The sequence below is a fragment of the Stereum hirsutum genome (genome assembly GCF_000264905.1).
Source record: "Stereum hirsutum FP-91666 SS1 unplaced genomic scaffold STEHIscaffold_7, whole genome shotgun sequence".
In the NCBI taxonomy this organism is placed as follows: domain Eukaryota; kingdom Fungi; phylum Basidiomycota; class Agaricomycetes; order Russulales; family Stereaceae; genus Stereum; species Stereum hirsutum.
The window spans coordinates 804,707-823,291 of record NW_006763137.1 but is presented as its reverse complement, the minus strand read 5'-3'; the positions used below and the strand labels follow the sequence as shown (position 1 = coordinate 823,291).

Genomic DNA, 18,585 nt, shown 5'->3' with positions numbered 1-18,585 from the left:
AGTTGCATGTTTAACGCTTCTGGCAGAGTGGTGGTACAGGCCATCTTCCGGGTGCCACACACGTCTTTATCGGCGCGTTTTCCACGCTGCTTGCAGAGAATCGTTGCGAATGATCCACTGAAGTTCCTCAAGCTTTCATGCAGCTTCCATAACCTGGACTGAAGTTCAAGGAGAGGAAAGATGCTTATGAGCAATGCCACCAGGGATTCTGGGAACGCCTTTAGAGGTTGGAGAGAACGAAACCAATCCCCCGCCCCGTTCTATCGTAAGTACTCCTCCCATCGCGCGTAAATTCGAGAACGGGGTATCAGCTTTCGCTACAACAAGTACAGGAGTTGTACAGGAGCGTCTTCTAGTCCTCAGCTGCACATTCCGTACTTGATGGTTCCGACCCTCATTCCACCGCGAAGTCCATCCCGGTCGCGTGTGCTTTTTTTCCAGGCCGCAAGCAAGCCTTGCGGCCGCCACCTAACTTTCGAACAAGGATACACATGCCGCAGGCTTGCAAGTAATATTACCTGCAAAGCGGTTCATACGACAGATGATCGATGATTCTTGTTTCGTAAGTATTTTGGCATTGAGCGCTTGAGCTACATATAGTCGGCGGCGGTGCGGCACGGGGCGTGCCAGTACTTACGTGGAGGCGGCAGCTAGACGGGAGAAGCAGAACTATGCGGGGCAGGGGAAGCAAAGCGAGGGAGCGAGGTACACACGCGGTAGGATTTACGAATCTCTGTTCGCCGTCTCCTTCTCCTCTCACGCAAAGCGTTCCTGTCTCCACACCTCCTCCACTCCTCGACTGTCTCTGTGGCTCATATGCAGACTCACCAGAAGCAGTCGGGCTACAACTCGACCTCCCGTCGTTCGCGCCTGAGCTACGCCTTATACTCGCGACACTCCTGTGGTGTTAGTGACCGAAGTGAAGGCACGAGCATGTTCTGGATATTACATCCGCTGAGTCTCTTCTCTTCTTAAGATTTCGGCATCGCGCACCTTGCACCTGGCGTCTTGCATCTCGCCATCATGAACCAATGATCATGTTCCACACAGGCGCGCAACGATCTCCACCAAATATCTTCATGATGACGAGAACATCTTGCTTCTTCGTACCAGAGAGTCGTTATTTATGCACGGGACGGATACGGATGCGGAATTACAAAGTGGTCCCCCTTCCCCACCCCTGTCTTGCAGCCCTCCGACCTAACCACGATCAGCTCTTCCCCCGATGTCGGGCTTCCTCGATTATGTAGCGGGACCGCGGTGTAAAACTCACCTCGGAACGACAGTAGAAGGAACAGAAGTATAACTGAAGTCATGTCGCGAACGCTAGAGAAAGACAAACAATAAGTATCCTACGCCTCGGCCTCTTATGCACGGACCACGACCGACCAGACCTGACTAGTGACCACACGTACCTCAGAAGCACCCACAGCCCGTATCGCGTTCTACGAAGTTGACAATACCCTCAAGGTCTGCCCATCCCCGCTTAACCTCATCCCACTCCGCCTCGATCTCGCCCCTGAACGCCTGTGCGAAATGAGGTCCGACGCCGAAATACTCAAGTGGCCTGGCTGCACCGGAGTCGATGGCAGCTCTCGGGAGGCGTTTGGTCCTCGAAAGGACCATCTCGACGACGGCCGGGAAGAACTGCTTCATGTACATGTCATACATCTCGTGGTCCGACCACCTCGCGTCCGTCACCCCGTGACTCATATCAATGACCAGTCTCTTCAACCCGGCGTTCTGCCCTGAAACGAGACTCCCGTCGGGCGAAAATGTCAAGGTGAACTTCTCCATGAATTCGGGGGTGGTGTAGGCTACTTCGTGGAGGGTAAGAGAAGTGAGGGCGTGGATGTCGATGAGGGCCAGCTGGAGATCTTGACTGAGCCAGCTTAGTTGAAAGCCGAGTTCGAGGGTGTGAAGAGTGGGAGCAACGGTGGCAATGAGCGTAAGGAATGTGCTGACGTATTGTTGGTCTCTGATACTCCAGGCGGGGTTGGTACGGATGAGGTGGAGAGATGTGAGGTTGGGGACGGAGAGAAGGGCGATCACACGAGCGATGGAGGTGAAATACTCAGTGTCAATGCGGAGAGTCGAGAGGTGTGGTAAGGGAACCGGGAGTGATGTCGTCGTCGTAGCTGGCGGAGACGCTTGCTGATGCGTTGAAACGATTTTCAGGACGGAGATATCGAGCGAGGTCAGGTTCGTGCTATCTCGCGCGACGGGGAGCGTGTACTGCACAAAGTCATCTTCCACTAGCCTTTCGTCGTTGGTTGCTGCGGTGAGTGATAGCTTTGCTGGGAGAGGGTTCGAACTGGCGAGGTAGGTCTTGAGAGCTAGAGCGACGGGTTCAGACCCGAGGACGACAGGCGAGACGCAGAGGTCCATCCAAAGCTCCGGTGTGGAGAGGGCTACTGTGCGCCACTCGCGACAGACTCGTGTGAGAAGGATAGGAGCCACGTTGGGATGGAGTCGTGTGGTCGCTGAAGCGCAGGCTGTGAATATCTTGACCATGACTTCGAGGGGAACGGGTAGGGTCTCCATTTTTGCGATAGACTATAGAGTTCCTAGATGAGAGTGCCCCGACTTTATCAGTACCACGAAGTCTTCGAAGCGATGTAACGACACTTTGCTCACCGATGTAGACAAGTGAGAATTAGATCCGAGAGCACGATCAGGGCAAAGCAAAGGCTCGCGCAAGGAAAAGCGTCGGAAACGAGACGAAGAAGCGGCCTTTATATCCCATCACTGAAGTCGCGTTGCCCCAACGTGCCGAGACGAATTGATGGAACAGGGTCTCCACCGAACCTTCTTTGCTCAGAGTCCGTCCTGTGCGAAAAAAACCCAATCGGTCAATATGTAAAACGGTGACTTCCTTGCGTCAAATGTGCGTCACGAAGAGGTCAAGAGTGAGGTGTTTCTTCGAAAATTCAGTTCTTATGGGGACTCGGGTAAGGGCGCCTTTGTGGCCCTGGGACATAAGCTATCTAATCGATGCATACAGTCATATCGGAACAGCAGTCCTCCTCCGCCTACTGGATATTTGACAGGTTCCAGCAACGTGAAACGCGTAGCCGACCAGCAGTGAACGGAGATGAAGGTAATGCTGCATGATTGCAAGGGCGTTTTACGAGTGTGTACGTGGCTATCTTGAGCCTCGCCGTCAGGAAACAGTAAATTTCCTTCGAGCACAGCGAGATGTTAAAACCGCAGTACACAAGGCAAGGTTTAGACAGTCAGAAAAATGATCCGTGACGCAAGGTCCTTCGGGGAGGACCACAAGGAGGAGTGCCTGCCCATTTACCCGCCCATAAAACCAGGTCTGGCGTTTCAGATGACCTGGCAGCAGTATTACTTCGAGAGGTATGCCCAAGCTTCAACGGGATTGGTGCCGTACGAAGTTCCCGGTTCCATGAGCACACACCAGCAGAAGAACACAAGAAAAGCAGTGAGCCAGTGATCACCGTGTACAGAAGCCCACCATAGGAATGGAGACGAGACGAAAACAGGGTTGGTGGCTGGCGGCAGATTCTGAAACTTTTGTTCGTGGCTGAGAATGTCGCCCTTTAGGAGATGCAGAGCTGATTCCCACACATAGCCTATATGGCGGACGTATCGGATGGTCTAAGGAGACGAAGACGAAGATGGCGACGGGGTTCCGGACGATAAAGACAATCTAACATACCAATGGGCGTTCAGCTAACAGATCACCTTGACTCTTCGCAGTATAACGACAAAAGAGAGCGTTAGCCTGCTAGCAGCGAGAACTTTTGAAGACTTGGATGTCGTGGCTCGACACAAGAAAAGGCCGAACTTGGCCGAATCGTGCGCCAGCTGAGTCGCGTTATTTACGGTTGTTTACGCGTTCATACTGCCAGCAACGAGCCCAACTGAGCGCGGTCCGGCACCTGTGGCCTCTCCAACGACCTTGTGCACCCTCTGCCGTTCTCAGACTTTCGCAGTCGTCCAGCTCATCACCGTCACACCACCCAGATATCCCACCGTTTATTATAGTGCTTTATTTCTGAGCGCTCAATAGCCCCCCACATTCTTTCCTTGCCAACGCTCACGTTCACCCGACACCACCAATACTCGCGCAGGCATTAGTCCACGTTCTTCGTCTATTACCGCATCTAGGTTATCAAAAAGACATTCAGGATGGGATCATCTCATAGTAACACTATCGCGTCTACGGAGTCTATTCTTACGGCCGTCGTCGTCGCCGCTGCAGCCGCAGGCGGCTACGTCCTCTACCACAATGCTCACTCCCAACCCTCTACCACCTCCAACAAATCAAAACCGAAACCGAAAACTTCGAAGCGTAAAGGTGGTAAATCCCAAGACCTCGCTGCTTCAGAAGCGGAGAAGGACGCGGTAGCTGGCAGTGGGCCCGTCGTCGTTCCGTTCCCGGCCGTCATCCCTGGCGACTTCGGAACAGCGTCAACAGCGGAGGAATCAGGGCCTGCTTCGAGCGCTGGACCTGAGAAGAGGAAGAAGAAGAAGGGTAAGAAGGCAAAGAAGGATGTGAGCACGGCTCCGGTGGGTCAGCCGAGGGCGTTCATCGAGACGGCGTCGGAGGATGATTCGGAGGTGGACGCAACGCCTATCCCAGAGCCTGCACCAGCACCGTCCGCTACGAAGGCCTCGAAATCCAAATCCAAGAAGTCGAAGAAGGCCAAGGCAGAGGGCACAGCCACTCCTCAGCCCACTACCGCCACCACCACTTCCTCACAGACCCAGCAAAAGGCTCCTTCTCCTTCCGCCTTCGCTACCCATCTCGTACCTCCTGAAGAGGAGCGCTGGACCCGTGTCGAGTCACGCGGCAAGGGCAAGAAGCGTAACGTCGCCGCTGGCAGTGTAACCGGAGGTGAGAGTGGCGCGGAGACGGGTGGACAGGGGAAGGACTTGACTGCGAGCGCGAGGACGATGAGTGCCAGTGATGCGGGCATTACGACGTCGGTCACTGGCACGGGTGGGTCGTCCGTCGAGGACGAAGCAGAGAGCCAGTCTGGTGAAGAGTACGTCCATTTGTTCCTCCGCATAACGCTCTCTCGTCTTAACTGTACTGATTCTCTGTGGACTATTTAGTGCCTCAGATGTCGGCCCTGAGCCTCCCAGTGTCCTCAAGGTTCGTCCTGCACCAGGCGAACAACCAGCGAAGGGATTCAGCTGGGACGACTACGAAGGTGTGCAGGTGGATAGCCATAACGATGCCTCTGGAGAGGACGATGAGGGTGGCTGGGGAGTCGTCAAGGGCAAGTCGCGTTCAAGTACGTTTGAATTTCCTCCGATTTTCTCCCTCTCTGGACCTCTGCACACGACGCTAATAACTTTTGTCTCGTACGCTTCCCACCATCAGAACTCAGCGCAACAGGCCGTCAAACCTCCTCCGGTGGAGGCGGTGGCGGGATGTCGAGCTCAGGAGAAATGTCAAAGAAACAACGGCAGAACGCGGCGAAGCGCGATGCTCAGAAACAGGCGAAGTTGGACGCGGAGAAGGAGAGGTTGGAGGTGTTGGCGAAGCACAAGCGGGAGGTGGAGAGGGCGAAGATGGCGGAGCAGGCGAAGACCAGGAAGTAGTCTTCAAGCTCTTCACCTTTTGCGCTGGAGGTTGGCAGCAAGGGGTGCTCGATCTGGTTGTTCGGCGATGTGGCCCAAGGAAGGAGTGTGGCGCAAGTTTGTCCCAGTCCAAAATGTGGCGCGGCGTGGCGGGAAAGGGGCTAAAGGTTGTGGAAGGGACTCGCGTTTGGGAAGCTTTCTTTCTTCCCTCCGATATGATATACCTATCTTTATTCGCATTCATCGTCTACATATTTGGTTGGTTTCTCGAACTTCCCTCGGTCTCGATCATCGACGCATGAAATTGCCTTACTCACAGATGGAAGTAATGGATGGTCATGGTCATCAGGGAGTTTCGTTCGTACATTATGGTTTTCTTTCGAGCTTTTGTTTTTTTGTTTTTGATCTTTCGTCCTGAGTTTTGTGGAATAGGCACTATCGCTCTCGTCGTTGCTCATATCTCTCCTTCTTTCTGAATCCCATCCATATCATACCATAACATTCCCTCATCCCATCATATCCAATTCAATCCATGCGCAACCCATTTTTTCATTCAAAAGTCATTCTACATAGCTACACGGTACGCGTTTTGTTAGCCCACCAACAATACAGAGTATCAGCATGTTCCCCTAATAGCCAGTCCAGCGCAGGTCGTCTATAATACTTGGCGCGAGGATCCATGACTGGGACAACAACAAGCACAGTCGGGTCGTGGTGTCGCGCGCATCATGAGCGGTAATCACCGTTGATGCGCACGTATTCCTGTATAAGATGTCGCAATCAGAACCACCTCCTGGAGGAAGAAAGAAAAGGCAACACGCACATAACTGAAATCACAAGTCCAATACTTCGCGCTCTCCTTCCCCATCCCCAACTCAACCCTAATCTCCAGATCACCCTGGCTCACGATCTCCTTTGCTCTCTCCTCGTCGACGTTCTCCGGTTCGCCGTTGACCAGAAGGGCGAGTGGGGTAAAATTGAAGGTCGAGGTTGGGGCGGAAGGAGGGACGGGGATGAAGGAGACTGAGACGGCGGATGGGTTGAGAGGAGTGGAGAGGGGGAGGGAGCCGGTGGCGGCGAGGATGCGGCCCCAGCTGGTGATTTTCGAGGAGAGGCAATGTTTATGATCAGCACGGAGTGGAGAGCGAGAGGGATGGGAGAGGTTTACTTTGCGTCTTCGCCGTACAAGGCAGTTTTCACGAGTGCGGAGGTCGAGATGCGGGAAGCAATCTTGTGGGCATCGGAGTAGGTGGCTGCGCCCTGTAGGAAACGCCGACGTTGAGTGAATAAAATTTCCTCGACAGAAGGAAGAGGAGGCAGACATACCTCGACAGAGACGGTAACAAACTTGGTGGCACCTTCACCATCCCTAACCACCAACTTCGCCAAATCCTGTGCGAAGCCCGTAAGCTCATCCCTGAACCCAATATACGCCTCTTCGTCTTTCGCCTCGTCGATCTCCACAGCTGCCACATCTCCCTTCTCGACCGCCGCACCGTTCGCGAACGCCACAATCGTGTCATTCGTCGACATGTCGCCGTCCACGCTGATAGAGTTGAAGCTCCTCTCCACCGCGTACGTCAACGCCTTCGACAACGACGAAGGAGACACAGGCGCGTCGGTCACGATACATCCAAGCAACGTCGCATGCGGGGGTCCTACGGGACCCATGTTAGGATGAATCATACCCGCGCCCTTGTCAACGCCAGCCATCCGATACTCTCGGCCTTTGATACTGAACGTCCTCGCCCGAAGTTTCGTGAACGTATCGGTCGTCATGAATCCCCTAGCGAAGAGTTCCCAAGACGAGAATGCCGAACCGAGGGTAGAGCGAGAGGCATTGATGCCTGCGAGGATTTTAGAGATGGGGAGGAGTTGACCGATGACACCTGTGCTCATGACCAGGGTCTCGCCTGGCTTTTCGCTCGAGCTTTCTCTGGATTGAGGATGGTCGAGGAGAGCATCGGTCGCGCGCATCATCGCCCAGGCGTCCTCCATGCCTTTCGTGCCCGTAACAGCATTGGCGCAGCCGCTGTTAACGACTAAAGCCCGAGCCCTGCCTGCCGTTTTCTCCTGCACGTCCTTCGTGACGAGGACTGGAGCGGCTTTGAAGGCGTTTATGGTCGTGCATACGGCTGAGGCAGTAGAATTTGGGGAGGTGGAGAGGAGGACGGCAAGGTCGGGCGCAGATGGGTCTTTTTTGACGCCGCAATGGAGGCCTGTGAGCGCGTAACCCTTGGGGAAATGGGAGTCAGGAATCGGCTGGTGAAGATGCGACTTCGAAGGGATGGCTTTTGCGGTGAAAGTTGTCGTAGACGAGAGACGCTTCCAGATCGAGGGGAGATGGCGCGAGCTCGGACGGGCGACGACCATGGCTGCAGCTGGCAAGATCAGTTAGAGTTGATTTCCTGTTATATGTTTACTGCTGAAACCAATAACGAAAATGTCGAACGATACACGCGCTGAAAAAATAAGTAAAGAAGATGTATTTCCTTCAGCGGGGCGCTTGACTCGAAATTTGAGCGTAAGTTACAGAACTTGAACAAGCGCACGAGTCACGAATCGGCCCATGAGGGACAAAACACGACCAACACCAAAGGAATAGATGAGAGAAAATCGAAATAATCCCTCTTTACTCTGCCATCGCTCCGTTACTCTGGGTGCGCCGAAAGGATTTCGTGAAAGAAACGACGCTAGAGTGCAGCTCTGAACTGCATCGATGGCATGAAGAGAAAACCAAAGTGTGGCCCAAAACGCGTTCAAATATGGACGAGTGCGCCACGTGACCGAAAGTGGCTGATCGTACCGTCCGTCCGGCTGCCGCCCGCCGCCGCAAAGCCCAACTCATCAAGACCGACACCGACGACGACGCCAACGGAAGAGAGGTAAAATGGGATCTACAAGGTGAGCAGACGCTTTCTGTTATGTTGCTGGGGTGGATTGCGGAACGTTAGGAGATGGATTGCGGTGGGGAGGGAATGGATGGCAGCGCGCGTAGGCGGATGACTCTTTGGCTGGACTGGGGATATGGGGACAGGACTTGGATTTTGGACTTCGACTCTGGCGACGACGGCGCTGACGGTGTTCTGGCGAATACAGACTCTACAGCAAAGGGCGTATCCTCGGCCACAAGCGCGGCAAGCGCAACACCCGTCCCAACACTTCCCTTCTCCAGATTGAGGGTGTTTCCAACAAGGAGGAGGCTCAGTTCTATCTCGGAAAGGTCTGTTCACCTGCTCGCATCGTATATCAGGTTCACCATACTTAATGAGTTCCCTCGTAGCGTGTTGCCTACGTTTACCGCGCGAAGAAGGAGATCCAGGGTTCCAAGGTCCGCGTCATCTGGGGGTACGTCTCTTCGTCACAACCGTTCGTATATGTAGGACATATAACTGACGAGTTGTGGTTTACACGTCTCCAGCCGCGTCACCCGCTCTCACGGCAACAGCGGTGCTGTTAAGTCAAAATTCAGGTCAAACATCCCACCACACGCATTCGGTGCCTCCGTCCGCATCGTACGTTCCGCTCTCTTATTCTCTCCCTGCATATCCCCCCACCGTGCAATTTTCAACGGACATACACCTCCACCTCCATCCCCGTATCTTTGCATCGTGCTCATGATATATTCTAACCGGCATACGTTCGTTCAAACAGATGCTTTACCCTTCGAACATCTGATCACCCGATCACCTTGTACTCTTCACCCTCCTCCTTTCGGCTCTACATACAGCAATATGACGCACATGCTTCCACATATGGCCCGCATGCTCCTTTTCCCTGCATAAAATATCATGGTGGTTTGTCTTGATGGGATGCCTCTGTATTGAAGTCGACAACTGTTGTGGCGCATGGAAGATCTTCAGGTGTTCTCCGGTGAAGCTGGCGCTACGGAAATTCTAACATGCATGTTTCCCTAGTCTTTGAGCGATAATCCTTGTGCGGTCTACACCATGATCTGCTCGTCTCGTCTTTGCATATGGCCCATCATCTGGCGACTCGGGCTCGAAAAGCCCAAATATACCAATCACGCAAGCTCGCAACTTTTGGTGTATCACGGCTGCCAGTGCTGGTCGTCCCGACGTCTCGACGATATGCTATGAAAGCTGCTCTAACGTGGACGTGAGCGTCCTCGGTCACTCAGCTTGATGGAGATTTTTTCCTCGTGATGTAAGAGGTTTTATTTTAATTTCTTACTGCCCGAGAGGCCAATGGGATGTCACAATGTCAAGGCAATTGTTAATATTTCAGATGCACAAGAGGTTGCCTTTCGTGGCCACACTTTGCTCCTTTCCGGATATCAGATTTGATTGGGTCTGTTCCCAGAAATGATATGCTACACTAGCACTATCGCGCCTCAACCCTCCATTCCTCACAGACCTTCCGGGGGTCTCCCTCCTGTGCTGCTGAGTGTAAAGGGGGTGGACCATATTCAATTTTTTCTTTTTTCTTTCTTTCCATTCTGTCCCAGGGAGAAAGCAAGAGGTCAGGACTCCACGCCTTACATAACTTCCTTGGATAACGACTATCTACCGGGGAAGGAAGTAATTCACTTACACCACGGTTCATCATGGTGTAACAGCTGAGCACTCTTGCAGATAGTCTCGTCGTACCGTGAATTATCAAAATGTTCAGCCTTGGTGGTCGTTCGTATATATACAGAAGTGCGCGTCAAGAAAACAGCGACAGCGAAAGGACAGCGATACGAGGGATAGTGATACAGTATGTTTTAAACCTGCGAATGATCATGGTCGTAACATAGCAAATAATAACGGAAAGAGCACTAGGTACCGCTATCAGCCCTACGCCACGGGGACCAGTGTGAAGTACAAACGTACCATCAAAAGCCATCGACTTCGCGTCCTCCTGTCTTCGCTTCTCCAGCGCGTTCATCATCTGCATTGATCATACTTTCCGATATAGTCCGCCAAACCCCTTCCTCGAGAAACTCGCGACGCGAGCGAGCCGTGAATTCTGGTTTGATCGAGGCAGGACGAAGTTGAGTCGACGCGGGTGGTGGAAGACCATCGTCGACGATAAGAACCTGAAGAACCTGGAAATCACGCTCTGCGAGGATATTGATTAGCCCGATGTTCTTGAGGACGGTGCGACCTTCCTCGTCATGCCATGGCATGTATTTCTCGAAGGCTAAGTCGATCGGTACGGGGCCTGCGCTACGGAGCTTGTGATGGAATATGGGCCGCTTCGGAGACTGTGAAGAAGATGTTGCAATGGCGGAGGTTGAATCGGCGCCTTCAATAGTGGTGTCGAGTATTACGACGAAGGCATGGGTACCTGTTCAACACGCAGAGACATCGGATCGAGTTACAAAGATTGGTTCATAAGTGGAAACATATTACCGACTAGACTCCCTGGCGCTCCGTTTCGCAAGGCGAGCATGCCGATGTAGTTGAGCGTGATCCTATTCCGGTCGCAGAACTTCTTGAATGAGATGTTGCGCTCGACCATTTCTTTTCCGTGATTTTCGAGCAAGTCCCTGTTTTCTGCCGCAGAGCCACGGCAGAGGAACTTGTGTGCTGACCAGTCTTGTTTCTGGCACTCTTTACTCTATTGAACAAATGAATCACTATTTCAGCGGCAGCTACATACCTCTTATATGTGTGGTGTGCAACACAATGGGTGGCACTGGACATAAATTGGAAATTGGGAACTAGACGTACGCAATAGTAGGCAAGCCCGCAAGATTTGCACCGACGTAGATTTGCTCCCAAGTCCAGAAAGGGAGGGCATGCTGTAGGTTCCCTCGGATACCCATATTTCGCGAGGACAGGTCCGCTGGGATGACTTTCTCGAATGTGTTTGTTGCACTTGTGGCAAGCGTGGAAGCATTCACGTCTGATCGTGAGATCGTTGGTAAAAGGCATCATGTTGGCTTTGACTCTTTCAAGCACAGGACCGATATCGAGAGGGGGTTCGGTGGCCATGACTGGTGGAGGTTGTGGGACAAGAAAGGTGTGTCTCGTCGCGTCACGTTCGTGTCTTGACGTTGTGGCGTAGGAACAAGAAGTTCGAACCTGCCCGGCCTCTACCGGTTCGCCCTGATTTGGTCCACAATGTAACTTGTTGTGTTTCTTTTCTTCTTCGGGCCTCAGTCCCGCCTTGTCCTCATGGCATCCTTTGCGGGCTCGTCAGAGCCGCGGTTTCTCGCCCATTGCGCGATTTTGTTTGATTTAACATCTTAGGGCTTCGAAGCGGGAGATGTAAATGGGTTGAAACAAACAAATCCAAATATGGTGGAGTCGTCCTTCTAGTAGTGACCGAGTGTGGCTACGCTCTTCGAGTCCGAAGACTCAAGAGTGATGTTGGAAGAAATCCTGCTGGGTCAACAAGAACCATGATGCATATATACAAGAAACACTGGAGATCAAACATGTAGAAAGGGGAGAGAGAAAGAAAAGGACTGTGAACGTGTATGTGCAAGAAAATTGAAGGAGGAAATGTAATAAATAGGTGTGAAATCAAATGGGGATCCCTAAGCGGACCAGGGAACAGAAACTGAAGAACGAGGGGAGTGGAATGGAGTGGAGCAGGAGAACGTGATTGTTACAACCAGCGCTACGATTCAATCGGAAAAAAACTAACCAACACAATGAAAAGGACGAAGCGCACAACCAACGTCGCAGTTCCATCTACCTACTCATCAACATCCATTTTCATCCTCTTCGCCTCTGCGCCTTCCTGGTCATCGTCCCCAGCCTTATCCAATACCCTACTCTCCACAACAGGCGACCCCATCCTCGACCTCGACCTCGACCTCATAGTATCCTCATTCCCATCCGCAAACATCGCCTTCTTCCCTCCTCTCGACGGTCCATGAGCATGAGCTACCACCGGACTCTTCTCCGCCCCTCCCCCTCCTAAATCAAGCTTACTCATCTCTTGCGCCGATCCCCCAAAGTACGAATCCCCAGCCCCAGCACCACCACTCGCGCTCCCGCTAGCACTCCCCAGAGGACTCAGCATGCCAGCCACACCCGGAAGTCCCGCCATCGCGACGACAGGACTCGACGCCACGCTCGTACTCGCGCTGAAACTCTCCTGCATCCTATGCGCGCCCACACCAACGCCCGCGCCCATGCTTGAGTTTGCAGGGCGTGGGTACGTCGCCCCGTTCGGTATATCGACCACTGCGGCCTGTCCCTGTCCCTGTCTCTGCAGCCCCACGATCCTCAACCTCTCAACCCACGCATCCGCCCTGTCCAAACTATCCTTCACGACGCCCGTCACACCCCTCATCATATCCAGACTCTCCGTCGCCAACGTCAATATCCTCTGTGCAGCCTGTGTCGCGCCTCCCGCCGTCGGTGGGATTGCGTTGGCGTGGGCATGGGTATGGGAGGAGGCGGACGCTGCTGCCCCGCTCGATTGTCGTGAGTGTCCGTGGCGGGGGGATGCTGTTCCAGAGGGTGAAGGAGGACGGGACGAGGATGCCGTAGAGATCTCACCGCCTGCTGCGCCCACGGTCCCATTCAACCTCTCACCCCTCCGTCCGCTCCTTCTCGTCCCACCGCCCCTCCCTCCAACCCCACTCGCGCTCGCCTCCGGTATCGCATGCTGAAGCTGATGCGCATGCGGATGTACATGCGGATGCGGTTGTCCCCGACTCGCGCTCGCCCAAGCCTGCGGCAAATGCAGAATAAACCCCCTCACCCTCGTCCTCGCCGGCTCCGGCAACGCCCCGCCCGCATACTTCGACACCACGTCCACCACCTGTCTTACCGTGTTGACCACGTCGCGCTTCACATTGTTCAGCTGCCGCATGTGTTCGGGCGAGATGACGGCGTCGGGGTTTATGAGCGTGTGCGGGGAAGAGCCGGGTGGGGGTTGGAGGGAGGCCATGAAGTCGCGGAGAATGAGGATTTGGTCGTCGATGTGCGCTGTGGCGTACTATTGTGCGTTCCATGTCATGATTGTGTTAGCCAGACGAATGGAGGCGGGGGATTATAAGGAGGGAAAGAGGGAAGGGTGTGATGACGCACCTGGAGCCATTGTAAACAGTATTTGAGCCTCCGCATGCTTTCCTCGCTCACAGCCGCACCGAGCCCACCAGCTTCAGAAAGCATAGTCTGCCATCGACTCCGCTGTGCGATCTGTTGGTGGATATTCTCCTGCGACTCCCCGCTCGGACTCGGTCGCGCTGTCCTCACTGTCGAACAAATCACGCATCCAGTCGTCAGCGATTGGGAGAAGACACGAAGACGGAGGAAGAAGAGGAGGAGGAAAAGATAACACACCATCCGAATACCCGTCCTCTCTCACCACGCTCCGCTCGCGACTCATTTCGCGTCCCCACTCAGTACCAGCGGAAGACGAAGAAGAAGATCCCGCCCCCTGCATCTGGATCTGCAATCCCGATTCCCATGCGGATTCTCTCCGATCGTCCGTGGACTCCTGCTCGTCTACGGGCATCCTGTCCCTCTCCGTGCTCGAAGCTCGTTTTTGGTTTGTGCTGTATCGACCGAGCTAGACATGTCGGTGACGTATTAGTTATGCCGAGGACGAGGAGGTATAGATGATTGGGATGAAAATAATTGGGAGGGGAGGAGAAGAGAGGACTCACTCGATCGAGCTGTCTGCACGCGAACTCGTCCAGTTGATTAACGGGTAATCTATCCATCACAGGCCTCGAAATCGTCTTCACGCTGGACTCCATCATCTCCGCGCCATACTAGAAGTACATCGACCGACCGAAACAACCGAAACAACCCAACCCAACAGCGCGCACGTCCACACAAAAAGAAGAAAGTCAGTCAGATGATCATACTGCTTCCCCAAGAAAACGAAAATTGAAAAGGGAGTTGTGAAAGACGTTGGGGTTGAATGATTGAGAATTCAGTGCACATGTGTTAGCCGATGGAGAGCGGTGGCATGCGCATTGGCAGGTGATTATAGTGTGGTGTTGGTGTGGAGCAAATAAGACGCGTCGGTCAGATAGCGGGAGAGGGAGAGGATACGGGTGGACGGACAGTCCTTTGTGCGATGCTCAGCAGCAATCGCGAGCATGACGAGCGCATACGCAGACGATCGGACGTGGACGAGCTTATCGACGAGCTTCCATAGCCCGCGTCTGGAGCACGATGCACGTACGAGCCTTCCCCGCACACATGACCCTCCTTTCGCACGAAAGACAACAGCTCGATAAGGAACACAATAACATACCTTAACCACCCTCGAACTCGCCTTACTCTGCTCATAAGCCCTCAGCGCACTATTCACGATAGGCAGATGTGACACCCTCGAGACAAAATCCGGAGAATTGACGTCGATACCGATAGTATCGGTATCGATCTCGAGACGGTCACGGTCGTCAGAAGCAAGACTGGGCGAGGGGAGCGTCGGCGAGGTTGAGGATGAGGCGATGGAGAGGGCTGGGGTGGGTTGGAAGGCTAAATCAAGCAAGTAAAAGTGAATGATGCGGGTCCGAGCATGCGGGGGAGGTTAAGCGAGCGGGGTGGGGTCATGGGACGGCAGGTCAGTATGTTGAGTATATAAAATAAATGAATAAATGATGGGTTGGTCGAAGATGGTACGCACGGCTGGCGGAATGAGAAGTAGGAAATTGGGTTCTGGAGGATGAAGTCGAGCCAGAACTTGATGCTTGTGCTTGTGCTGCCTCCTTGGAAGCCACGGCGCGAGCGCGCATATCTCCCAGCGCATGTACCGCGATCCTGACGCTCTCCGCCTCGTCCTCGATCGAGCGTTGAGTACTAGTCGTCTGCATATCCAATATCCACCTTTTGAAGGTCCTCAACAGTAAAAAGATCAAGAAGTGGGTATGCTATGCTAGAGGATGAAGAACAAGACGGTCGTGGGCGGAGAGCGATGTGTGAAAAGGCAGAGGGGTGAGCTTGAGTATGCAAGAAGAACGCAGGCTGAGGCTATTTCACGTGCGAGGCCGTCATTCGAGCATGATTTTGGGACGGGCTGTTATCTTATCTTATCTCTTCATGTCCGCCCAGGCACGATCTCCGTGTTCAGTGGCAGATGCTGTCGGCCACAACCATCCACATTCAATTTCTACACTGACAGCGCCGAATCTTCAACAGATCATAGCACTAGGCGTAATAACGCCTCTATATCTAGTGCAACATTGCTTGCCTCCACAAAGCGAGACGGTGCCACTGACGGTCCAGTAAATAGACCTTCCTGAGTCCTTCCTGAAGACCAAGTGAGCCTGGCCGGCATTGACGTTGACCAGGCGAGGCTGGCCAAAGCATTCTCGAGCGCAGTTGCCGTGCTTTCTTGACGAGTCGGACCACAAAATGCCTTTGTCCTGTGGCCAAACGAGCTATATGAGCAACGCATCGTCGATTCTACATACCTTCTGCGGCCATGAGACAATATTTCCCTTCGCAGGTTCCCCGATGCCATCGACTTCGTTAGGGGCTGATATATGATATCTTCAAAGCAACGTTTGCGAGCGATGGACCCCTAAACTTACCTGTAGAGTTTTGGTCGCCCGAATGTGGCGAATGCCCTTCAAAAATTGTCAACGAATAACTGAGGCTTCCACTCGCTTTCATCACCACTTTCAAGAGGGTGATATCCACAAAGTATATCGCCTCGAGGTGGCACCACAGTGTGGCGTGGGCAAGAACGTTTCGCCGTACGTTACGTCGTCCGCTTCCGATTGCGACCCCCGTCTCACCGTCCAGCTATGGAAGCTCGTCATGATATGTTTCTTTTCTTTGCCAGCCCAATGCAAGAGCTTTGAATGTCGTTGAGTACCCCTTTAGACCTAAGATCAATTGATGAGCAAAACGATATGCAGCTGCGCTGTCGAGGTACGAGAGTGAGACGCAGTCGGGTGGAGTCCGGTACAGCCATAACAACAGACACCCCCGAAATTAGCCCCGTCGAAGCGTCTTCCTATAAAACCAACACAGCCGTCTGTCTTACCCTTTTCTTTCCACCTCTTTTCTCCCTTCCAACCGCCACATACACCCCCTTCATCCCACCCACTGCCCGCACGCACATCCCGCTCTCTACTCTTCAATTTTCTTTTCGCTCTTTCACCCGCTTTTCAGCCTTGAACCCGTACTCTTCGTCCAATAATGCGTCTCTCTGCCTCTTTCTGCCTCCTCGCCATCCTACCTGCCGTCTCGCTCGCGGCTCCGTTTGAGCCCGTGAAGAAAGCGCTGCAGATCCCGCTCAAGCGTCATGCTTCGTTCGTCCAAGAGGACGGCGTCGTAGACATCTCTGCGCTCGCAAACCATATGGCCGCCTCGACCGCGTACGTCTTTCCAAGATCCTCACTCCCTCGCTCTCCTTACTGACATCCTCTCGCACAAACAGTAAGATAAACGCAGGCTTCTCCATCTTCGAAACCAACACCGGCACCGTCCACTCCCTCGCCTCCACCGTCTCCTCCGCCCTCTCCTCCCTCGGCCTCTCCCGCCGCTCAACTGGGGCCGTCTCCCTCGCCGACCAGTCCCAAATCATGTGGACCGGCAACCTCACCGTCGGCACGCCCCCGCAGAGCTTCACCGTCGATTTCGACACGGGCAGCTCCGACATGTTTTTGGCGGGCGCGGACTGCGGGAGTACGTGTGAGGGGAGGACGTTGTATGATCCGAGCAAGAGCAGCTCCGCGACGGATATGGGGAAGAATTTTACGTTGAATTATGGAGATGGGAGTCAAGTGCAGGGAAAACAGTGGAGCGATACGGTCACGGTGCAGGGTCTGACGGTGCGTTCTAGTTCCTCTAAACTTCCTCCCATCGCTCGGTATACCCATCCTTTCGCGTTCAGACCTCGAACCAAACCGTCGGCGCCGCATCGACCTACTCCACCTCCTTCCAAATGGACGGCCTCATCGGTCTAGGCTTCCAATCCATCTCCGTCTACAACCAACCCCCGCTCTTCCAATCCCTCGCCTCAGCCGGGCAACTCGACTCCTCCGTCTTCAGCTTCAAACTCTCCACCTCCGACTCCGAGCTCTTCCTCGGCGGGACGAACGATGCGCTCTACAGCGGCGACATCACCTACACCGACGTCACCCAAGAGGGCTACTGGCAAGTCCAAATGGACTCTCTCTCGCTCGTGGCGAACGACTCCACGGCGACGCAGATGTCGGGCTCTACGGCGTCGATTATCGATTCGGGGACGACGCTGGTGTTGGGCGATAAGACGAGCGTGGCGGCGTTTTATGGGAACGTGACGGGCGCGAAGGAGATTGAGGGACAGAGTGGGATGTGGAGTGTGCCGTGCGATGGGGTGCCGACGGCGAGTATGAGCTTTGGAGGGCAGAGCTTCGATATTGATCCGAGTACTTTCTCGTTGGGGCTTGTGAGTGCTGGGTCGAGCGATTGTGTGGGTGGGATTGCGGCGACGTCGACTTGTGAGTTCAATTCTCCATGCGCCTGGAAGTCGATAGCTGGGAATGTTGAATTTTTTTTTTCCCTTTTTCTTTCTTGTGCACTTATTATAGCGTTCTGGATCATCGGAGACGTGTTCATGCAGAACGTCTACTCCGTCTTCGACGTAGACCAGAAACGCGTCGGGTTCGCTACCCTCGCTTAAACGCCCCCTTTTCCCATCCCCCATCGATCCTCATCCAAACACCTACCCTTTGTCTCTTACGCCCTCGCTCTCCCTCGCTCTCTCCTATCTCCGTCCCGAATCAATCCTCCGCAATTTCGTCTGGCGTCTCAGCGTTTCAGCATAGAGTTCAGCGAGGCAGGCTCTCAAGAATACATTCCCGAAGTCTCGAAGTTATAAGTGTTCAAGAATCCAAGAATCCAAGAATCAATTCAATCAATCGCATCTTCGCTGATCGACTCAGTACATAGCTTTCCTTTCCCGCCCCACTCACACCTCACATTCGCTCGTTCAATCGTCCGTTCGCTCGCTTTCCCACTCAGTCGCTCGATCGCTACCCACCCATCGGACAAGTTCTCGTTACGCTACAGTTACATTACTAGATTTACATCCATCTTGCATTCTCATTCTGTCTTGCATTTTATCTTGCATCGTCATCTACACTTCTTGTTTTCATCTTTCATTAAC

At 53.6% G+C, this 18,585-nt stretch overlaps 6 protein-coding genes across 6 annotated transcripts; 2 read left to right on the top strand and 4 right to left on the bottom strand.

The window, feature by feature from the left end:
• Window positions 1-1,416: 1,416 nt before the first annotated feature.
• On the bottom strand, window positions 1,417-2,544 carry STEHIDRAFT_111053 (uncharacterized protein; the record flags this gene model as incomplete). Its single annotated transcript, XM_007304193.1, has 1 exon — window positions 1,417-2,544. The coding sequence occupies one exon, from the start codon at window positions 2,542-2,544 to the stop codon at window positions 1,417-1,419; it is 1,128 nt and encodes a 375-aa protein (XP_007304255.1).
• A 1,480-nt stretch (window positions 2,545-4,024) lies between these two features.
• STEHIDRAFT_97238 (arginine biosynthesis ArgJ) lies at window positions 4,025-8,265 on the bottom strand. The gene is made up of 6 exons (XM_007304192.1): window positions 6,886-8,265; window positions 6,728-6,819; window positions 6,383-6,653; window positions 5,360-6,321; window positions 5,089-5,270; window positions 4,025-5,018 (listed from the first exon to the last, which is right to left on the bottom strand). The coding sequence occupies exons 1-4, from the start codon at window positions 7,930-7,932 to the stop codon at window positions 6,286-6,288; spliced, it is 1,446 nt and encodes a 481-aa protein (XP_007304254.1). The 5' UTR covers window positions 7,933-8,265; the 3' UTR covers window positions 4,025-5,018; window positions 5,089-5,270; window positions 5,360-6,285.
• Window positions 8,266-8,647: 382 nt separating this feature from the next.
• Window positions 8,648-9,237, top strand: STEHIDRAFT_57888 (60S ribosomal protein L33-A-like protein; the record flags this gene model as incomplete). Its single annotated transcript, XM_007303958.1, has 4 exons — window positions 8,648-8,782; window positions 8,843-8,907; window positions 8,981-9,074; window positions 9,214-9,237. Coding segments are annotated over 4 exons (318 nt in total), but the record flags the coding sequence as incomplete, so codon positions are not given.
• Window positions 9,238-10,396: 1,159 nt separating this feature from the next.
• STEHIDRAFT_131188 (uncharacterized protein) lies at window positions 10,397-11,441 on the bottom strand (the record flags this gene model as incomplete). The annotated part of the gene is made up of 3 exons (XM_007304191.1): window positions 10,397-10,851; window positions 10,917-11,124; window positions 11,238-11,441. The coding sequence occupies 3 exons, from the start codon at window positions 11,439-11,441 to the stop codon at window positions 10,397-10,399; spliced, it is 867 nt and encodes a 288-aa protein (XP_007304253.1).
• A 452-nt stretch (window positions 11,442-11,893) lies between these two features.
• On the bottom strand, window positions 11,894-15,298 carry STEHIDRAFT_168536 (Opi1-domain-containing protein; the record flags this gene model as incomplete). The annotated part of the gene is made up of 6 exons (XM_007304190.1): window positions 11,894-13,464; window positions 13,557-13,723; window positions 13,812-14,040; window positions 14,138-14,245; window positions 14,737-14,963; window positions 15,112-15,298. 6 exons carry the CDS (start codon window positions 15,296-15,298, stop codon window positions 12,211-12,213), a joined length of 2,172 nt encoding a protein of 723 aa, XP_007304252.1. The 3' UTR covers window positions 11,894-12,210.
• A 1,333-nt stretch (window positions 15,299-16,631) lies between these two features.
• On the top strand, window positions 16,632-18,099 carry STEHIDRAFT_56983 (acid protease; the record flags this gene model as incomplete). The annotated part of the gene is made up of 4 exons (XM_007303880.1): window positions 16,632-16,810; window positions 16,873-17,266; window positions 17,329-17,917; window positions 18,008-18,099. 4 exons carry the CDS (start codon window positions 16,632-16,634, stop codon window positions 18,097-18,099), a joined length of 1,254 nt encoding a protein of 417 aa, XP_007303942.1.
• Between the last annotated feature and the right edge of the window lie 486 nt (window positions 18,100-18,585).